This window comes from Calonectris borealis, chromosome 13 (assembly GCF_964195595.1).
Source record: "Calonectris borealis chromosome 13, bCalBor7.hap1.2, whole genome shotgun sequence".
Taxonomy (NCBI): Eukaryota; Metazoa; Chordata; class Aves; order Procellariiformes; family Procellariidae; genus Calonectris; species Calonectris borealis.
Genome location: NC_134324.1, coordinates 18,460,295 through 18,477,810, shown reverse-complemented (window position 1 = coordinate 18,477,810; position 17,516 = coordinate 18,460,295). Strand labels below are relative to the sequence as shown.

Here is a 17,516-nt window from a genome sequence, read left to right as displayed (position 1 = left end):
GCTGATTTTGCTTTTGATTGTGAAACTGAGGTGATAGGAGCTGGTAATGACCTTTAATTTCTGATATTAGTTGTTACTGTGATACAAATTGTTTGTTGGGAACATGGAGTTCCTAAGGCTTATTTTTAGTTGATCCACGGTTTGTGTCTGTCCATGTAGTCTGGCTCTTCCCTGAAAAAAAAAATAGTTAAAATGGAAGTATGTCCTTTTAAAAACATCCAGTCCTAGCGTTTTGATGTAGATTCTGCAAGTCACTATCCCCTTTCCTTCTGAGAGCCAGCTCTATGTCCGATTTGGGCAGCAATGGCATCTGTGCCATTTTGGGGCTGGCATTGCTTTTACACCGGTGAATCCAAACAGATGTTCCTGTAATATGTTGAGAAGTAGTACCAGTGTCCGCCTTTTCAGCATTTTGAGCTCTTCAGAGATATGATAAGTAAAATATATCTTCTTTACTGAAGTCAGCAGGTACATCTGACGTACAGAGCACCTGACCTGGGTGAGGTCACTTACTGGAGCAGTTTTTGTGAGTGGACCCATATTCAAAGGTCATCCTGTAAGCCAGTGAATTAAAGATGGTGCCTAATCTTTGCAAATAGTGCTTAAATAAATCATTACTTCTTTACTGAATATTACTAATCACATTTACTAACTAAATAATTGTGGAAAACTTTATGCTCTGAGCAGAGCCCTAGTCAGTGTTAATAATAGTACTTCTGTGTATCATGAAAGATTTAGTGAACCCCTGCTGAAAACAGGTGTCTCAAAATCTTTATTTTCTTTTGATGCTGTATTAGTTCAGGCTGTACCTGTGAGACAGCTTTATTAAATGTACCTACTGAGCCATCTCTTTGCCTGTTTCCTTTTCCCTTACAAAGCCATTTGGTTGCTCTTCGTGTTTCTCATTGTTATCATAGGCCTCATGCCTTTCCCGATTCTCCTGGTCTGTCACTTACTCAACAGGTTTCCCATTTTTCCTACACAACTGGCTTTTCAGCCCGAGGAACTGCGGATTGCATTTTCCCCTCCGTGAGTGAACACAAAGGCGAAGCTTTCATAGCTCTCATCTCACTCATTACTGCTCACAATAGATTGTTCTGGACTGCTTTCTTACTAGTCTCCTGATCAAATAAAATATCGAACAAGGTGGACGTTGCACGGCATTTCCTTTTGTGGTTCTCAGTGTATTGTGAAGGATTTCAGAGCTTGTTAGTCGGAGTATGAATCTCCAGTGACGACTATAATCTCACTGCTTTACAACAGGTACAACTTCAAATCAAACAGTGGAGACAAATTATAAACCAAGACCAAATTTGACAAAGAAACTCCACATTTACTTGGGAAACACGGTATTTAAAAGATGTCCTGGTCAGAATACTCTGCGATTCTCCTCACCCTTTTGTCAGTCTAACCTTCCTTGCTATGAGGTTACACTTCTGCTCGTTTATTTTAAACGTTTCCCACAACAGCCTCGTCCGACCTGCCAACCTGTGTCATCCCTAAGCAAGAGACGGGTTGTGCAGCTGAAGTCTCTTGTCTGGCAAGCACAGCAGAATTGTGTTCTGCTTTACACCAGTACCGTGGCTGGGTAAACAGAGATAGACCCAATGGCAAATGAGTAATCCTTTTCAGTTGTATCAATTTTCAGAGCTTTGGCTGCCTGAAATGAAATATCTGTTAGTATGTTTACCATTACCAGTCCAGATTCATCAGGCTCTATTGATTAAGTTTTTGCACTGTAAAAATACCATTTTGAACCACAGCGAAATCGATAAAGGGTGAGGTTTTTTATTATATACAAATTGGATTTGGATCAGAAAGAAAATATTCTTCATCAGATGAAAAATAAAGCTGAAAAAGAAAAGTGTGATAAAAGATCTAAGAAGGGGAAAAAGTTTCTCTGTCATTTCCCCCACCTCTGCTGTATTTGCCCTTTGGACCTTTCTGTCTGTCTACTGATTACTTTTCTACACAAATAAATTTTCAAGCAAATTGAGGCTCCCGGTTTGGAAAAGATACTTTCAAATAAGTGCTGCATTATCAGAAGCTACATTACAGTTTTTCAAAAAACGCAATTACATTCCTATATTTTGAGATACACAATAGTGTTAATGGCAGCCTTCCTACTAGAAGTCAGAAGAGGTATTTATAGAGTACTTAATGCATCAGAAATAAGTTCAATGAGATGATGGTAGGATTATTTCCAGAAAGGAATTAAAACCGTCACTAGATTCATGGTGAAACATTCTGAGTAACAAACAGTGAGGATATGGCATTTTAGTTCCAGTGATTTTATTTTATGTGTTGTGGCCTGTGGTAAGAAGATAAGAAAGGTAGTTAGGTATCTGTGAGGCAATACGTCAGAAAGGTTTTCTGCATAAAGCTTACAGTAGAAAGGTTTAAAATGAAACAATGTTTGGAGAATGGAGAAGTTTTGGAGAAGGTTTGCCTTTGGTAGAACTAGTTGATCATTGTGCAGTAATTGTGTCTGAATTACCCCAAATAATAGTCAGGGCTGTGTGAAGTTTAGATTGCCCCATTTTGTTTTGAAGACACTGTTCAATAGTACTTTTCTGCAACTCTTGTCTGGCTGAGAAAGCCCCGAAGTACCTCATTGCCTCCCGGTAGAACACTTCCTGGGATAATGCAGTTCACAACATGAAGAAGAGCGCCAGGACCGAAACTTTATTCAATTAGAGTGATTTCAGCCGTGCTGAATTTTTCGATTGCTAGTGAGACCACCCAAAAGTTTATTTACTGGAATCACCACTGATTTATTTCATAGCAAAACCAATAGATGTACTGAAGAGAAAATAGGAAACAGGGTATCAGTCATGTAATCGTGAGGGAAGGGGGGTACTTAATACGAGCCCAAGTAATAGAAGACATCAAGAAGATGCAAGAAAAGAACAATATTTAAGGAGTTCAAGGAATGTCCACATGTTCGTGTAACGCACGGAAAACTGTAAATAGTTGTAATATCTTATGAGCCTCTAACATCTTTCAGAGCCAGAAATGAGGGCAAATATGATTTGGAGAAGGACCTGTTTTCTGCCTGAGAATTTTTCCAAAATCATTCCTCTTCTGCCTAACATAGCTTTATATGCTTACTAGAGTCTCTTGCTTCATGACAGTGTCAGAAGGGATAAATATCAATAGCCGAATAAATTTAAACATTCTAGTCTGATAACAGACTGTAATGGAAAACTATTTCAGACACAAATGTCTCAGGTTGAGTGAGATGACTCTCACGCTTTGTGTCTTTTGTTGAGATGGGCCACCAAGTCCCACTTTGTGCAAGAGCAGAATCTTTGGAGATGACTGTGGAAATTATTTTGGAGGTATTTGTAAGAACAAATTCAATGCAATAGTTTTGCAGTGTTCATGTAATTAACATTAAAGTGTTGCTTTGAATTTATTCACACAAATATAACAAACCACTCAAACTCACGAATTGTTGTGGTATTGCGAGATGACCTTTAATATATTTCATTGTCAGGTGTAAGCGTGCAATGCAGGGAGAGAAGGACAAGAAGTATTGCAGCAAGAGAAATTTAGTTTGAGAGAATATTTGTCTGTGAAGATAGTCTGGTGGTGCTGTGGATTACCTAGTCCTGTGTAGGTTCTCTGTTGCTGGGAGCTTTTAAGGGATGCCAGGTATGATTTCATTTGGAACAAGGAAGAACAGATGATCATGTGAAGTCCGCTGCACCTCTATTTTCTATAAATCTACATTAAAATAGGTAAACTGGGCTATGCACATAGATACTTGGCAGAACTGTGTTATTTTAATATTCTGACAGTAGAGCCATAGAAGCTTTTTTTTTTTTTTTTGGCCAAACACTTGTCAGTCATTCCGTGATGATCTATCATACTGACTTATTTTTGGTTGTACCAAATTTCACGTAAAGTTCTATGGCATTTTCTCATAAAGTGTTGCTTGGTGGTGTGAAGGATAGGGAGAAGGTGTAGCAGTAATTGTTGGGGAATGCACCTTTGCTGCCTCTTCCACGCAGGAACCTGTTTTCTGTTTGCCAGAGAAAATGTGTTCACAAAACCTGGCAGCTGACAGCCAAAGACTTCAAAATTAATGGTTTGCAGACACTTCCAAGTCCCTTTGATTTCTAGATTGGGCTAGAAGAGCAGGTGCCACTGAATACTGGCATAGCCCATGTAATACTCCTGTGTTGCCTTTGTAGAAAATCTGTCCCTAGGTGACGGTTTGTTGGCATAGCTGTGGTGGGCTAAGAATGTAAAAAACTGCACACCGAACTGCCATACTGCGACACTGCTGGAGAAAATGCAGTTATAACATCCAGATTGCCAAAGGAGTTTATTTAAATCGGGAAAATAACATAAGCTGTACCATAAAAATAACATCTCTTCTAGTACGGATATGTAAAACTTGGTATCTACATTAAACCTCTATAGCACGCTCTCTCAGGTAACCTTCTCTAGTGGGGACAACTTTCCATTAGGTTTTACTGAAAAAAAAAAGCTCAAGTGCTTTGAAACTCCTAAAACTTTACATTTTTGAACTTTTTTGTGGTGTAAAAAATTATATTAATAAAGTCAGTTGCTGAAAATGAAAGCTAGAACAGAGTTGTCTCCAGGACACAGCGGGAAGGTAATTTAAAAAGCTCAGGAACATTGTTGAGATTATCATGCAAGCTTATTAAATGCAATGTATATTTAAATTGAAAAAACATTCTTTATTAAGCCTAGATAGGTGATTTTTTGCTGCCTCCAGCAGTTAAGCTTATTGGGTGAAAGTCAGGATAGATTAATTTCTAATCTTTATGGAAAACCACTTATTAAAAAATGGATAGCAAAATTATGAATATGATACTCAAGGTTTAGACTGTGTGTAGAACAAGGCTCACTACTGAATGTGAAGAAAAGTAAAATGAAAGTGTTTTCGTAGTAAGCATTTGACCACTATTGTTTACATATAGTTTTGTAGTCTTAGCGTGATTTTCTGAGTTATTTCTGAAACATGTCAAATTAACATTAAAATCTGCCCTTATCATTACAAATTATAAAATATTTAGCTTTAATTTCCCTTTTCATATCACATAAGTAGAAACTTATTATAAAACACATTTGAAAGAACTCATTGTTGACTTAGGTAATTAAAATTAAGAGTGTGGAGTGAATTTTTAATGGTTTTTAGATTAGCTCAGGAATGATCAACATATTTGTCTCCTTCTCAAGAATGTGTACAAATAATGCTTCATAGCTCCCATTTGCCTTCTTCCAAGAAAATTAATGAGCATTCAGAATTAAAGACATGTCAGTAAAAATTCTAGACTGAGTTGAACGTTTTTTAAGTCTCTTATTCATTAGTTGGTTTAAGTCTAAGAACTCTGAATTTTAGATTTGATAAAGACTGTATTTCATGACAGTCTGTAAGAAGCAGCAGGGGTCGGCTGAGGCCAGCTCCCAGCAATTTGCCAGCACGTTGCTTGCAGCAAGTCTGCAGAGCTGAGCTTTTTTTTAAATAAGGAAATTAACTTTCCAGCCCTACGCTTTGAGGACCTTGTTTTAATTGCAAAGTGTACAGGTACAAAAACTGAAACAGGCCCATGAATTACTGTGAATCAGGGTGACTCTGTTGGTTTCGTGGGAGCCATGACAATCCACGCCTGCTGAGGATCTGGTCCGCTAGCCGCAGACCAGCCTTCAACCCACCACGCTCCACGAGATCTGCCTAGAGCTCAGGCAGGCAAGCTGGGCAGGCGTATATCCCACTAAGCAGGGACGAGGAGGAGTGGGAGAGAAGAGATGGCTTTTACGTAAGCCTGCAAGCCTAAACACCAACACAGTCGAGGGACCTAACGAATGGTGTGTGTTGCACTGTATGTTGTGAGAATGATTGGCAGTTAATGTAACAGCATAACTAAAGGCTTGTGATAGAATACCCCTGAGCTGACTTTTCTAATGCAAACTACAACCTCTTGTCACCTGCCTCCCTTCTTACCTTAAATAAGTCACCTCCCCCTTGCTCTGGTCCTTTGCAGTCTGGTCTGGTGGCACAGGTTGTGGCTCCTCAGCAGGACAGTCCCCGTCCCGGCTGTGATCTGCATCTCCTCCCTTGCCCTGCCTGTGCTGCTGCTTTGATCCCTCAGTGGGCTGGTTTAGCTCAGCAAGCTGTCAGGTATTAACCCAGGAAAATAAAGTGAATAATTATCTGCCAGTTTGATGATCTGAATCAGCTCACCACAGATTCAACTAAGCTCCAGACAGAGCCAGGAGGTGGATGGAGAGGAGGGGGAGTGGAATAGCTGTTTCAATCAGAGGAGAGATCTTCGACCGTCTCAGTTGCTGCACCTACCCACAGCTCAAAGCCCCGCTGTGCTGCCCCTTGTGCATTTTGGGGTGCTTCTGAGTGCTGTAGGACCAACTGCTATGGAAGGAGGAAGATGCTCCATTGAGCAAAACAGTTGCATGATATCTGACTTGCTGTCCAACTTCAGTGCTGGCTGAATTTTGACCACATCAGCTTTGTTTGAAGCTATTTATCTATTTCAAGTTATTGTTTTGTTTCCCATTGCATTTGGTCACCATCCACTCACTCGAGTGTCTCATTTTGTCTAGTCTGCTGTGGAAACCCAGTCTCTCAATACAAACACAAATGCTGATGGAGCTCCCTGCTATGCTGATTTTTCTGTACTTGTTTATCTACAGGAGGAGCTAAGGAATTGTTTTGCATTTGAAAACAGGACAACCTGAACTGATAACGCTTTTTTTAATCTTAGTTGTTTGAAATAGCTGTGGATTAAAGCTGCCGGTACTACCATGGCATTAATAGGATGATGTTAGGCTTGATTTCCCTTGCTTTGCATGAGAAGTCTGGGGAAAATCTTGGATTTGCATGGCAGAAGAATACATTATCACAGTAAACAGCATTTCTGAAGCCTCATATTAAATCACCGAAACAAATGTCAATCTCAAGATTGGCCTCAGTGACCATAAAGTATGAGTGGGCTGAGCAGCAGGACAACGAGGGTAACTGAGGAAAGTCCAAACTAAGAAACCAGTTTTCATTACCGAATTGGTTTTGATTTGCATCAAAGAAGATTTAGATTAAATATTTGGGAGGAAAAATGCATTACTAGAAGGAAAGGCAAAACCTAGGTAAGATCACTCCGGCATTCCTTTGCAGGAGCAGGTTTGACACACACTTTTTTTGTAACACTTTTTACTCAGTTACTGGTATTTGGTTACTGTGCCCTGACTTGCTGCTGGAAATAAGCTGTGAAAACTGAATAACTGGGCACAGAACAACTAACCTAACATTTCCTCGCACAGAGACAGTTTGGGGTCCAGGACTTGTGCCGCTGTGCGGTCTCTCCAAGACAGTGTGGTTGGTATGGAGGAAGCCACTGTATTCTAATCGGCAAAAAATAAAGGAAAATTTATTTGGCTGTGTATGATCTTATGTGGGAAAATAGAATTAAAAAAAGGAGCCTTGTGAGTGAAGACTATATACTGACTGGCCTAAGATATTTTTTTATGAGATAGGAAATCTTCTATCTCCACTTCATTAATTTGATTGAACTTATGAGCTTAAATAGTGTTTAAACATTTTATTCCTTGTGTGAAATGTGGGGAAGACAATGGAAAACTTTCAAGCATTTTAAGATCCATTTAATTTTGGGGTTGTAAAATAGGAATATGTGCAAGACCTATGTCCCTATGGTAGGGATGTGCCTACATTGCCTTCGGCTCCATGCTGCCATTTCTTTTGTGATCAGACTGCTGGGCAGACAGACAGAGGTGAGGCAGGCGTGCGTGCCACGTGCAGGAATGTGTTCAAGGTTTTCCACAGCTGGTTCTTTGATTTATTTACAGATAGAGAAGTGGTCGGAGCTGCTAGAGCTGCTGACATGATCGGAAGCTCTATGTATCACTTTGTTTCCCCACTTCAGCCGTTCCAGCCTACATTGCCACTTCTGTATACTGACACCTACAATATTCCCTGAAGTTTTGGCATCAGTTGAGCTAAGCCAGTCCCACAACTGCAAAAAACTATGTAGCAGAGACTCAATCCAGAAGGGTCAGAAAAAAAATCTACTCCACTTATCCCAGCATAGTGTAAGCTACAGAATATTTCTTAAAATGCTCTTAACAATCTTTGCTACTTACAGTAAAATACCAAAAGCAATAATTATAATGAACTAGAGGGAGATCAGGAGAGATCAAAGACGGCGTCCCTCTAGCAGCCTAAGTCCTTCAAGTAGCAGGTAATTTGTTAGATTTAATTCTCAGGAGTTAGCCCATACCCCAAGCAATAAAGATAGGTTAAAGTAACACCAGTGGTCCTCTGCCAGTCTGGCCTGGGGGTGACTCTTTTGTGATCCCAGATCTGGTGGGATCAGTTTACTTCCTGATCATGGGAGCAAGTATTTGGGCAAGTTCAATACCAGTGAAATAACAGAGCGAGTCCCCCCTGTAGTCCTCTGGGCGGTCTCCCAGGTTTCCAAGAAACAAACAAGTAACAAAACAAAAATGCCAAGCCAAATTATGCAGCAAGGGGGAAGAAATCCTCCCAGTACCTGCAGGCAGGCAGTCCAAGGCATGAAGCATTAGATTAATACGTGATCAGCAGGCAGCAATCGAGTCTTTCTAAGGGACAATGCCCCAGGTTCAGCACAGTTTTTCAATTTAGTATAGAAGAGCAGTCTCTCTCCTTGTCTTATATATTCTTTTGCAGGAACATCATCAGATAATTATGTTTATCTTGTATTCCAGTATAACACAAGCCCCTCTCTCAATAGTAAAATTAATTATTTTTTCCGTAGCTGATTTTGACTTCCTCAGGACAGTACTTCACAGTTGCTTTTACTGAATTTTATCTTGGGTTCTTTACCGTGCCTTCTGCTTCTGAAGGTGATTTTGAGTTTGACCATGCTCTTCTAGTTTGTCACTCACCGATTCTTTCGATTGTACTCTGTGCCGTCACCCCGGCTATTAACGAAAATAAGGGCTAGACCCTATCTCGAGGCAGCGCCTGGCACGTCTGCCATGTCACTGTGCAGTTCCGTTTCTGTGCTGTTTTTTTCTTTGCGTTAAAATGATTGGACTTTATAATATTTCAATTTAAACTTTAAAAACTTTGCTTGGTATATACAGTGACAGCATTTGTCACTACAAATGCTTTTAAGAATGTTTATATACAATAGTTCCAAGATATAAATGATCATTGTTTAAAATCTGTCAAGGGAAAATCTTGCCACAACTAAATATGTAACCCTGACATTTGAAATCAGAGCAGACACGATTATTTGGCTTACGCTTGTAGTGCTATCAGCTGCTTTCCGAGAGGAAGAAGGAGGAAACATTTCTGTGGCAGGTTAATTGCAGAATAACAAGCAAATTCTGTCTCTTGACACTCATTATTCTAAATAAATTCAAACTACATGGAACCTTTTTATAATGAAGCCATTCTTTTCACAAAACAACTTTAGTCTAAGTGGAAGTAGAATTGCAATTGGCACATTGTGATGTATTGAAACAATTCAGGACTTTCATTCCACTTCACAGTAAGTGCTGTTCTACAATGCCCAGGTAGAGAAATTGTTCTGAGTGCAATGAAGGAGGTACTCCTGTCTTCCCGAAACAGCTTTTCTGGTTTCTTAGCAGTTGACTCATGAGAGTCAGGAAGGAAAAAAGGTTTTAATCCTTGAAAGCCATTTTAGAACTAGGCAGATCTGCGTGGCCTGTAAGTCATGTAATACTGTATACTGCCGTCAGAGTGGGGTGCTTAGTCTTCTTCTTTCTCACTGTTATCTTCGTGGTGGCTCTTCTTACTGCAAGTGAAGGCCATTTTGCCATCACTGCAAATGTCTGAGTATCTCAAAGACTTTTGCTTGTGTGTATTTAATGTACCACTTTATCCTTTAGTTCAGCTCACTTGCAATATTTGAGTTTATAATAGATGTCAGAACTGAGCCAGTGGGACCTGGGAGCAGATACAGCATGCTGTTATTAAAGGCCTCAGCTGAAATCAGTCAAAAGATACGGACTTTTTTGTGTCATTGTTTGTCTGTTTTAGACCCATTGCCTTACCATATGCAAAGCCGTCATTTTTGCAGTCCCCACCCCAAACAAATAAATGATCTTGCAAGTAACTGCTAAAGAAGGAGGCAGCCAGATTGTGTAAGGTCTGTACTGGGTGATGAAATCCCGTATTTGATCCAGTTGATGAGTGATATTAGTATAGAAGTGATTAAATTCAGTATCGGTGCAAAGTCTATTTGCAGTAGGAAATCGCTGTTTCACGCTATGTATGTTTGTAACCCTACGCAGAGCTATGTACCCTGGACTGTGGCAGCCATGGTGTCTGTTCGAGAGGGATATGCCAGTGCGAAGAGGGCTGGGTGGGACCAACCTGTGAAGAACGTACCTGCCACTCTCACTGTGCTGAACACGGCCAGTGCAAGGACGGGAAGTGTGAGTGCAGCCCTGGATGGGAAGGGGACCACTGCACCATTGGTAAGGGCGTTTTGTACCTCTAGAAATAAAATACATAAAATCTTAACCAGTTATACAAAGATCTGCCATAGCCATCAGTCTGATCCAAGTCATTTTGGAAAAACAGAGACCCAGAATCGGGCCAGGTATGAAAAGGTGCCTCTGCGCTGACGGTGCACCCTGCTTGTCCCACAGAAGAGCAACTCAGTGCAGCTTAGAGGAAATAACATTGATGAATTAATTTTTTAAACAACACACAAAAGAACGATCTAACATATCTTTGGGTTGTGTTCATATGTGAACTTTGAGACAGGAAGGAAAAAAATGTTTAAGAAATAGAAGGTGTAAGGGGATGAAGCTATTATTCAACTTAAGTCATTCTTGCATTAAATCTCTTGCCTTCATGTCTGAGGATTTACATATTTTACTTATTACTAGAGGTGGTTTTTCTATAGCTGGCTTCTAACAATATTCCTAATAAGGTAAAGCTTTCAGGTCTTTTTAGAAGTCATTACTCTACTGTACAAATGTAATAGTTATGTTTTTAATGAAATACAACAGGTTTTTGCAAAGTCTAATAGTGTTTCTCCCTAAAATGTCCCAGAGCTAGATTATTCATAAAAATTTTAATTGTTTATAATAGCAGGGTATCTAATTTTCAGAGATAAGCAGCATAAGCTTTCACGCTTGCTTCTTGAAAAAAAAGTAGAATGTTTTATCTTTATCTTGATCATTTTAAGATAATTCATTCACTGGCACTAGAATTTACTAAATCAGATTTGCTAAATCAAGAATTAGGTTTGTGAAGGAGGAACGGCCTAATTTTCTAAAGATTAGAGCAAGTCCAGAAAAGGACCCAAATAATTAAAAAGAGAAATAGAGCTGCTCTTCGTCTTGTAGGCACTGCCAGGTACGGCCCAAGCTGTCCTCTGCACGCTTGTCATCAAATGGAGGACAATCACATACGCAATGTGTTTTGATCCCAGTAGCAGGAATAGATCTGACTGCAGCGAGAGGGACGCTTGTATCTAACCAACAGGTGGCAAGCAAATGGTGACTGTATTTTCATTTGGGTACAGAAGTTCAATCCATCTCAGTTTTGTTCTTTTCTTTTTTAAGCTCACTACTTAGATGCTGTTCGAGGTAAGTTTTTCATATGAGCATTGTGAAAGAATAATGAAAAGATACAAAAGTATTGGGAATTGTGTTTTGTGTTACCTGTTCTGTCTGAGCTTCTGTACTGCTAAGTTGCCAGAATAGATAAAACATTTGTTTATGGAGATATATATACACACAGAGAGCGACTTACGCAAAAAACATGCCGTTTGTAACAAATAATATGCTCAACTCCTTTGCAAAGTTGTAGCAATGTAAGCATGTTTCATGTGGCCATCTGATATGCTGTGTTAGGCAAATCGGTTTTTTGCTCTCACTTACCATTCCAAAGTAATGACAGAGCTGAGGACTTGCTCAGAAAACTTTGTGTTGATCCTGTCTTCCATGAGAACAAAAATGTTCTTTGGTGGTGTTTTTTTTTTTTGTCATTTGTGCTTGAAATAAGTTTCTTTTGATAGAGAAGTACAGTTTTTGAAAAGCTGTCTATGCTAGATGTGATAGAGTTCTCTTCAAATCATTTGATACAAGAGTTAAATTCTCTGTTGTTTTGTGTCTGGTGCTGTTCATTTGATTTCCATGCCTTGCCGCAGGTCCTGCCTGTTCATGTCAGCGCAAGTCCCCGGGTCTGGCAGCAATCCCTCGGTCCTGAGGGAGCAATGATGCACATTGCCCCTTGCGAAAATGCTGCTAGCTGAACTATCAAAGTAACCAATATTCCAGAAAGACCTGGCTGTTTATTTCGTATTTATTATTTTATTTCTTCAGAATTAGATAATAATAAAATCATGTAGGCATTCATTTGATTACATTTATAATCTTAGAGGTAACCACACACAGCAGCAAAATAAAATGATATACACGAAATGAATTAACTCAGCAGGACAGTGAATTGAAGTGGAAAAGCAACCCCGCTACCCAGAACAGCTCTCACATCCTGCCCTTTCCCCCAGCTCCCCGGAAGAGGCAAATAATTGGCTTTTATAGTATATCTGGTGGTTGCCAACCTCGTGCTATTTTAGAGCAGCAACTTCCAGAATTCCAGTGTGAGAAAACGGTGCCACCCATCTCCAGCTCTTCCGAGCAAGAGGGTCAGACTCTCCAATCTCCCTGTTTGCAGATGTGATTGATAAACCGTGCCGAGGGTGAGGGGGAGAGAGATGATGTGTCTGGTGTAAAGTTGCCAGGAAATGTGCTGCATGCTGGGCTGTAGGTCACAACCTGACAGACCAGTCGTACAGATTCGCTGACTCGCTGGTCAGCTCCTCCAAAGTCCTTTTGGAGCATCTCGGGGCTGCCGAACACATATGCAGACTGAGGCCTCTTCTTTCTTCCTCAAAAAAAATGTTCTCTGATAACACGTAAGTGTTGATGTTCACTATCGAGTACAGAAGGGCTTTCAGTTGCTCTATGTCCATGCTGGCAACAAGAAAGGAGCCTCTTAGAAGGGATGCCACTCGCGCTGTTAAGCTTATTGCTGAGCTTTATCATTGTCCTTTGGCTCCACGTGGGACATGGTGAGGATTTGACAAATGTCTGAGCTGGCACTGAACTATGCAAGCAGATGGACATGAGCGTACACATCCAAAAGACAATTCCTCTCTCACTCTTACAGGCAAGAGATCTAGCTGAGAATGTCCAAATTACTATTGATTCAGCGCTTACAAGTATATAATCCAGAGGATGCTACAGTCGTCGTTCCAGTTTTGATCTAGAGTCAGAGCCACTAAAGGGCAAGCGTTTGTCATATTTGAATCGGCTGTAATGTAAAGGAACTGGAACTGGACATTGGAAGGAAATGCTCCCCATTTGCCTTCTGTGGAAAGAGTTGTATTGTAGCATAAATCAAATTGGCTTTTTCTCAGTCAGCTGAGTATTTATGAACAGAATAAAAAGATCACCTCCACTCCCTGCAATATATACATATATATATATGTAGGATTAAGTCCACAAATGCCAGTTTGTCATTTAAATGATATTTTCCACGTATATCTTTGATATAAATGTTGATTATGTATTTACCTTCCTTTGTGATCTACAACTTATTTTTCAGTAAGTAGAGAAAGAGATGGACACAGTAGACTGTTAAATATCTTTGTGTAAGTTTACTCATTTTTTTCCTGCCAACAAAATGTTACACACTAAAAAAATCATCATTCCTCACTGAGAAATGACTTTTGGGCAAGCAAAGGGAAGGATGATCCTTCCCTTTGCTTCCATGGGGAAGCAAAGGGAATTTTTCCATCTTTGGCCAAAAATATAAATGTCTTGCAAGGAAGCTGTGATCATTTGAAGGCAGCAAGTATAATACTATATGAAAGAATGTTAAAGAATAATTGCAACTGTAAAAGAAGAGAAGAAAACTCCTCCATGAAGGTTTCTTTTTTACATTTTCTCTTCTAGATGGCTGCCCAGGTCTCTGTTATGGAAATGGGAGGTGCACTCTTGATCAGAATGGATGGCACTGTGTGTGTCAAGTGGGCTGGAGTGGCTCGGGATGTAACGTTGTCATGGAAATGGTGTGTGGAGATAACCTGGACAATGATGGAGGTATGATACATGATTCATAGCTCTTTGTTTATTTGTCACATCCTTGATTGTCATTTGAATCTATAATTTTGGTGTATGTTTTCCTTTTTATCACAGAATATCAACGTTTGTCTGTGTGTTCAAGATAGTTGTTCCACTGACTTCATCTGAAGCAGTGCAGTGAGGGAACAGACCCTTGTGCTAGATGTTATTCAAGGAGAAATTATGTATGTGCCGTGCCTGTCATCGCAGTACTTGATTTTTTTCTTTAAAAAAACAAACAAACAAACAAAAGTGTAACAAGTAATTTCTTCTATCTCCTTTTCACTCTACCTCATAACTCTGTCATCTATTTCAGACAAGACAGCCAATGGATACCCAAATGAAAAAACCTCTGTGCCTGTCAAAATGCATCCAGAGTTTAGTCTTACGTTAATATTAAATGAATACATTTGCAAGCATAAAGCATTTAGAGATGCTTTTTTAATATTATTCTCTTTCTTAATGTTTCCACTGAGACGTAGCACAGTTCTTGCAATTATCTGGACCTACATTTGAACGATTGTTGAGTAAGCTAGTGTAGGATGTATGCAGAAGTAATTTTTGAAAGTACCATAAACGGAGCCCTGTACTAAAATAATCATTTGCTCTTTTCCACCAGTTGAACCAGAGCATTTGGCACTGGGTGCTCCCTACCTCAGATCTCTGTAGTCTTGATTCATTCTAAGGCTGTGGAAGTTTTAGGTTTGCTAAGAAAAACATAGTTCTTTCATAAGGTAGTCTCTGTCTCCTTTCATTCTAATACGAGAGCTAGTGCATTTTTTCAGGAAAAACATCCAGACTCTATTTCAAACTTACGAGTGGGAGAAAAGCCACAACATTCCTCACTGATTGTTCTCAGAGTTAATTATTTTTCCTTTCTATTTTAGGAATACTCATTTACTGGTCAGTCAGACGGACTATTGCTTTCCTCTCCTTTACTTACTACCATCCTTTACAGTGTGCTTGCCCCCACACTCGGAGCTGTGCAGCGTTCTCATTCAGACTGTGAATACATCTGCCCCAAGCACAGTTACATTTTTTTCCTTAGATTGTACACTGAGATGTATTGGAAATATATATTACCTTGTTGTGTCACACTTACAGACCATCTCAGTGTCTTGCGTGAGATCTCATACCTCACTGTAGTGTCGAACCTTAGTATAATGACGGTCTATTTTCTTCTAGGTCATTGATAAATTAAGCTTGATTTAGGGCCAAGAACTGAGATCGCTGTGGGAGCTCAACAGAAACATTCTGACTCAGTGATGATTCCTCATTTACAGATATATTTTGAGACCTTCTGATTTTGTATCCTGTGGGCTTTAAGACCATGCTGTCCTTTGGCAAAGGCTTCCTCATTTCTGAACCCCATTCAAAATCGCCTTATTCCTCTCTTATCCTTCCTTTTCCACCTTATTTCCAAGACGTCTAACCACCGTCTCTCGGCCCGCTCTCTCTGCTCTTCTGCACTGGTGTGTATCCCTTTCACACAAGGTCCCACAGCTGGCATCGCCGCCCCCCGCATGCTTTCCCATCTGTCTGGTGCTCTCCCCCGCTGTCCGAGCCACTGACTCACTCGCCTGCACTCTGAAATCTGTCCACAAAAACCCTCTTTAGCCTGTAATGTATGTAAAGCATTTTCTGATACACTCCGTGAACTGGCTCTGTATAAACTGCCCGGTATTGTGGTTTTGGGTGCTTTATATTCTGCAATAACAGTGAGTTATTGAAAGAGTTGGCAGTTTTAACTCTAAATCTCCTTGAATTTGTCAGTTTAAGGCAGACACTTAACATCATTTCACTGCAGGTTTTAAAAGTAATTTTCTTTTTCCTTTTTAATGGCAACATAACATGGACTAGGACAGCTCTGTTGACATTACAATTAGAGATAAGTGCAGAGAGAAATATTTAATTAATCTGACTACTACAGATGGGCTAAATGTAATTAAGTTTCCTTCACAATCAATTTTATATAAGAAAAGAAAATTATATCTACATATTAAAACCACTTCTCTTTATATATGAAGTTCATAGGACCTGATATGGCGCAAGCATAAATTAGAAAAATTCCCCTAAAGTCATTGGAGTTATACTAGTGTTACATTAATACGAAATCAGAAGCCGATTCCTAGTGTTTCAGGGTTTGTATACATACACAGCAGTAAAAACAGAAATTCGGAAGGAGACGTGACACTACCTGTTAAGTACTGTTTGCTGGGAGGTTGTGCCTCAGACTATGAGAATATTACCGTGGCGTAACGAGTTACTGTCCATCAAGCTGGATGCATAACTGGATTAGGTTCCTAAAGATGGAAGCTATTAACGTTTTCGCCTGCAGTTCTGGTGAGTTAAGAGCATGTGCTCGGTTGAGTTACAGAAACTCAGGTGACAGGTAGTAACTTCCCAAGCCGTTAGGATGTGGTCACATTCAGTCAGTGACACAAAGCCCAGGAGGTCATGCTCTAGACTTAATTTAGTGCCGTTGTATATTCCAAATCATGGTATTGTCACCTAGCAAAGGTCTTATTTATTCCAGTTGAGTTTTATCTCAGTCCTTAGGAGGTGTTTTGTGCTTCAGATTCGTTAGGAGTAAGTCACCAAAGAACAAAGCTGTAATAAAGTTGAACAATTATTATTTCAAACAAACTCTAATCTCAGGAGTTAGGCAAAGTGATAATTTTGTGTAGTTTCCAGTTGATTTATTATACGGTACTTTCAGAGACTGAAAAAATGAGATTTTTACTATGTAAAAATACATTCAAATACATGGTAGAAAAAAGATGTTAGAAAATAAAGTATTTTATTAGTTCCAACTGTAGGGATTGAATAATGTCAGTTATTTGGCATGAGGAAGTATAAGTGTTATTGTTTGGCCTGTAGTAACAGCACAAAAGCTTTGGGAGGGAGGAAGTCCTGAATTCATTTTTTAAGGACTGGTATGTTAGTAAAAAGGTAAGCCTCAAGCACATTCACAGGCATCCCGGTTCTGCAGATCTGAAGTACCGAGTTCCCCATCAATGCAGTTATCCCTGGTGGTAAGGTTAAACACGTACGGAAATATTTTTCTGCGCGAGGAGAGTACTGTTTCTTTTAGAGCCCCATTAGTTTACGCTGTACTTGTATCCTGACTGTACCATAACTGTCTTTCCCATCCCATCTCATAACTCTCTGTTAGCTTTTTCCTACTTGCAGACTTAAGGGCATGTTTACCTGTTGAAATATCACTACAAATATCATTGGAAAGGTCTTAGCTTTATAACAAATGCACGACAGCATGGTTTGCACTGGCTCTTGTGGAGTGCACCTGCAGTCTGTTAGCAGCGTGATGTCCATTAAATAATGCCAAGAAGTCAAGC

The 17,516-nt window shown here is 39.8% G+C and overlaps 1 protein-coding gene across 1 annotated transcript in view; it reads left to right on the top strand.

Moving 5' to 3' along the window:
* Nucleotides 1–17,516, top strand: part of TENM1 (teneurin transmembrane protein 1) — a 349,960-nt gene that overhangs the window by 234,413 nt on the left and 98,031 nt on the right. The window contains exons 13-15 of the mRNA XM_075162386.1: nt 10,312–10,497; nt 11,596–11,619; nt 13,993–14,139. Coding sequence (XP_075018487.1) covers nt 10,312–10,497; nt 11,596–11,619; nt 13,993–14,139 — 357 coding nt within the window. The remainder of the gene's footprint in view (nt 1–10,311; nt 10,498–11,595; nt 11,620–13,992; nt 14,140–17,516) is intronic.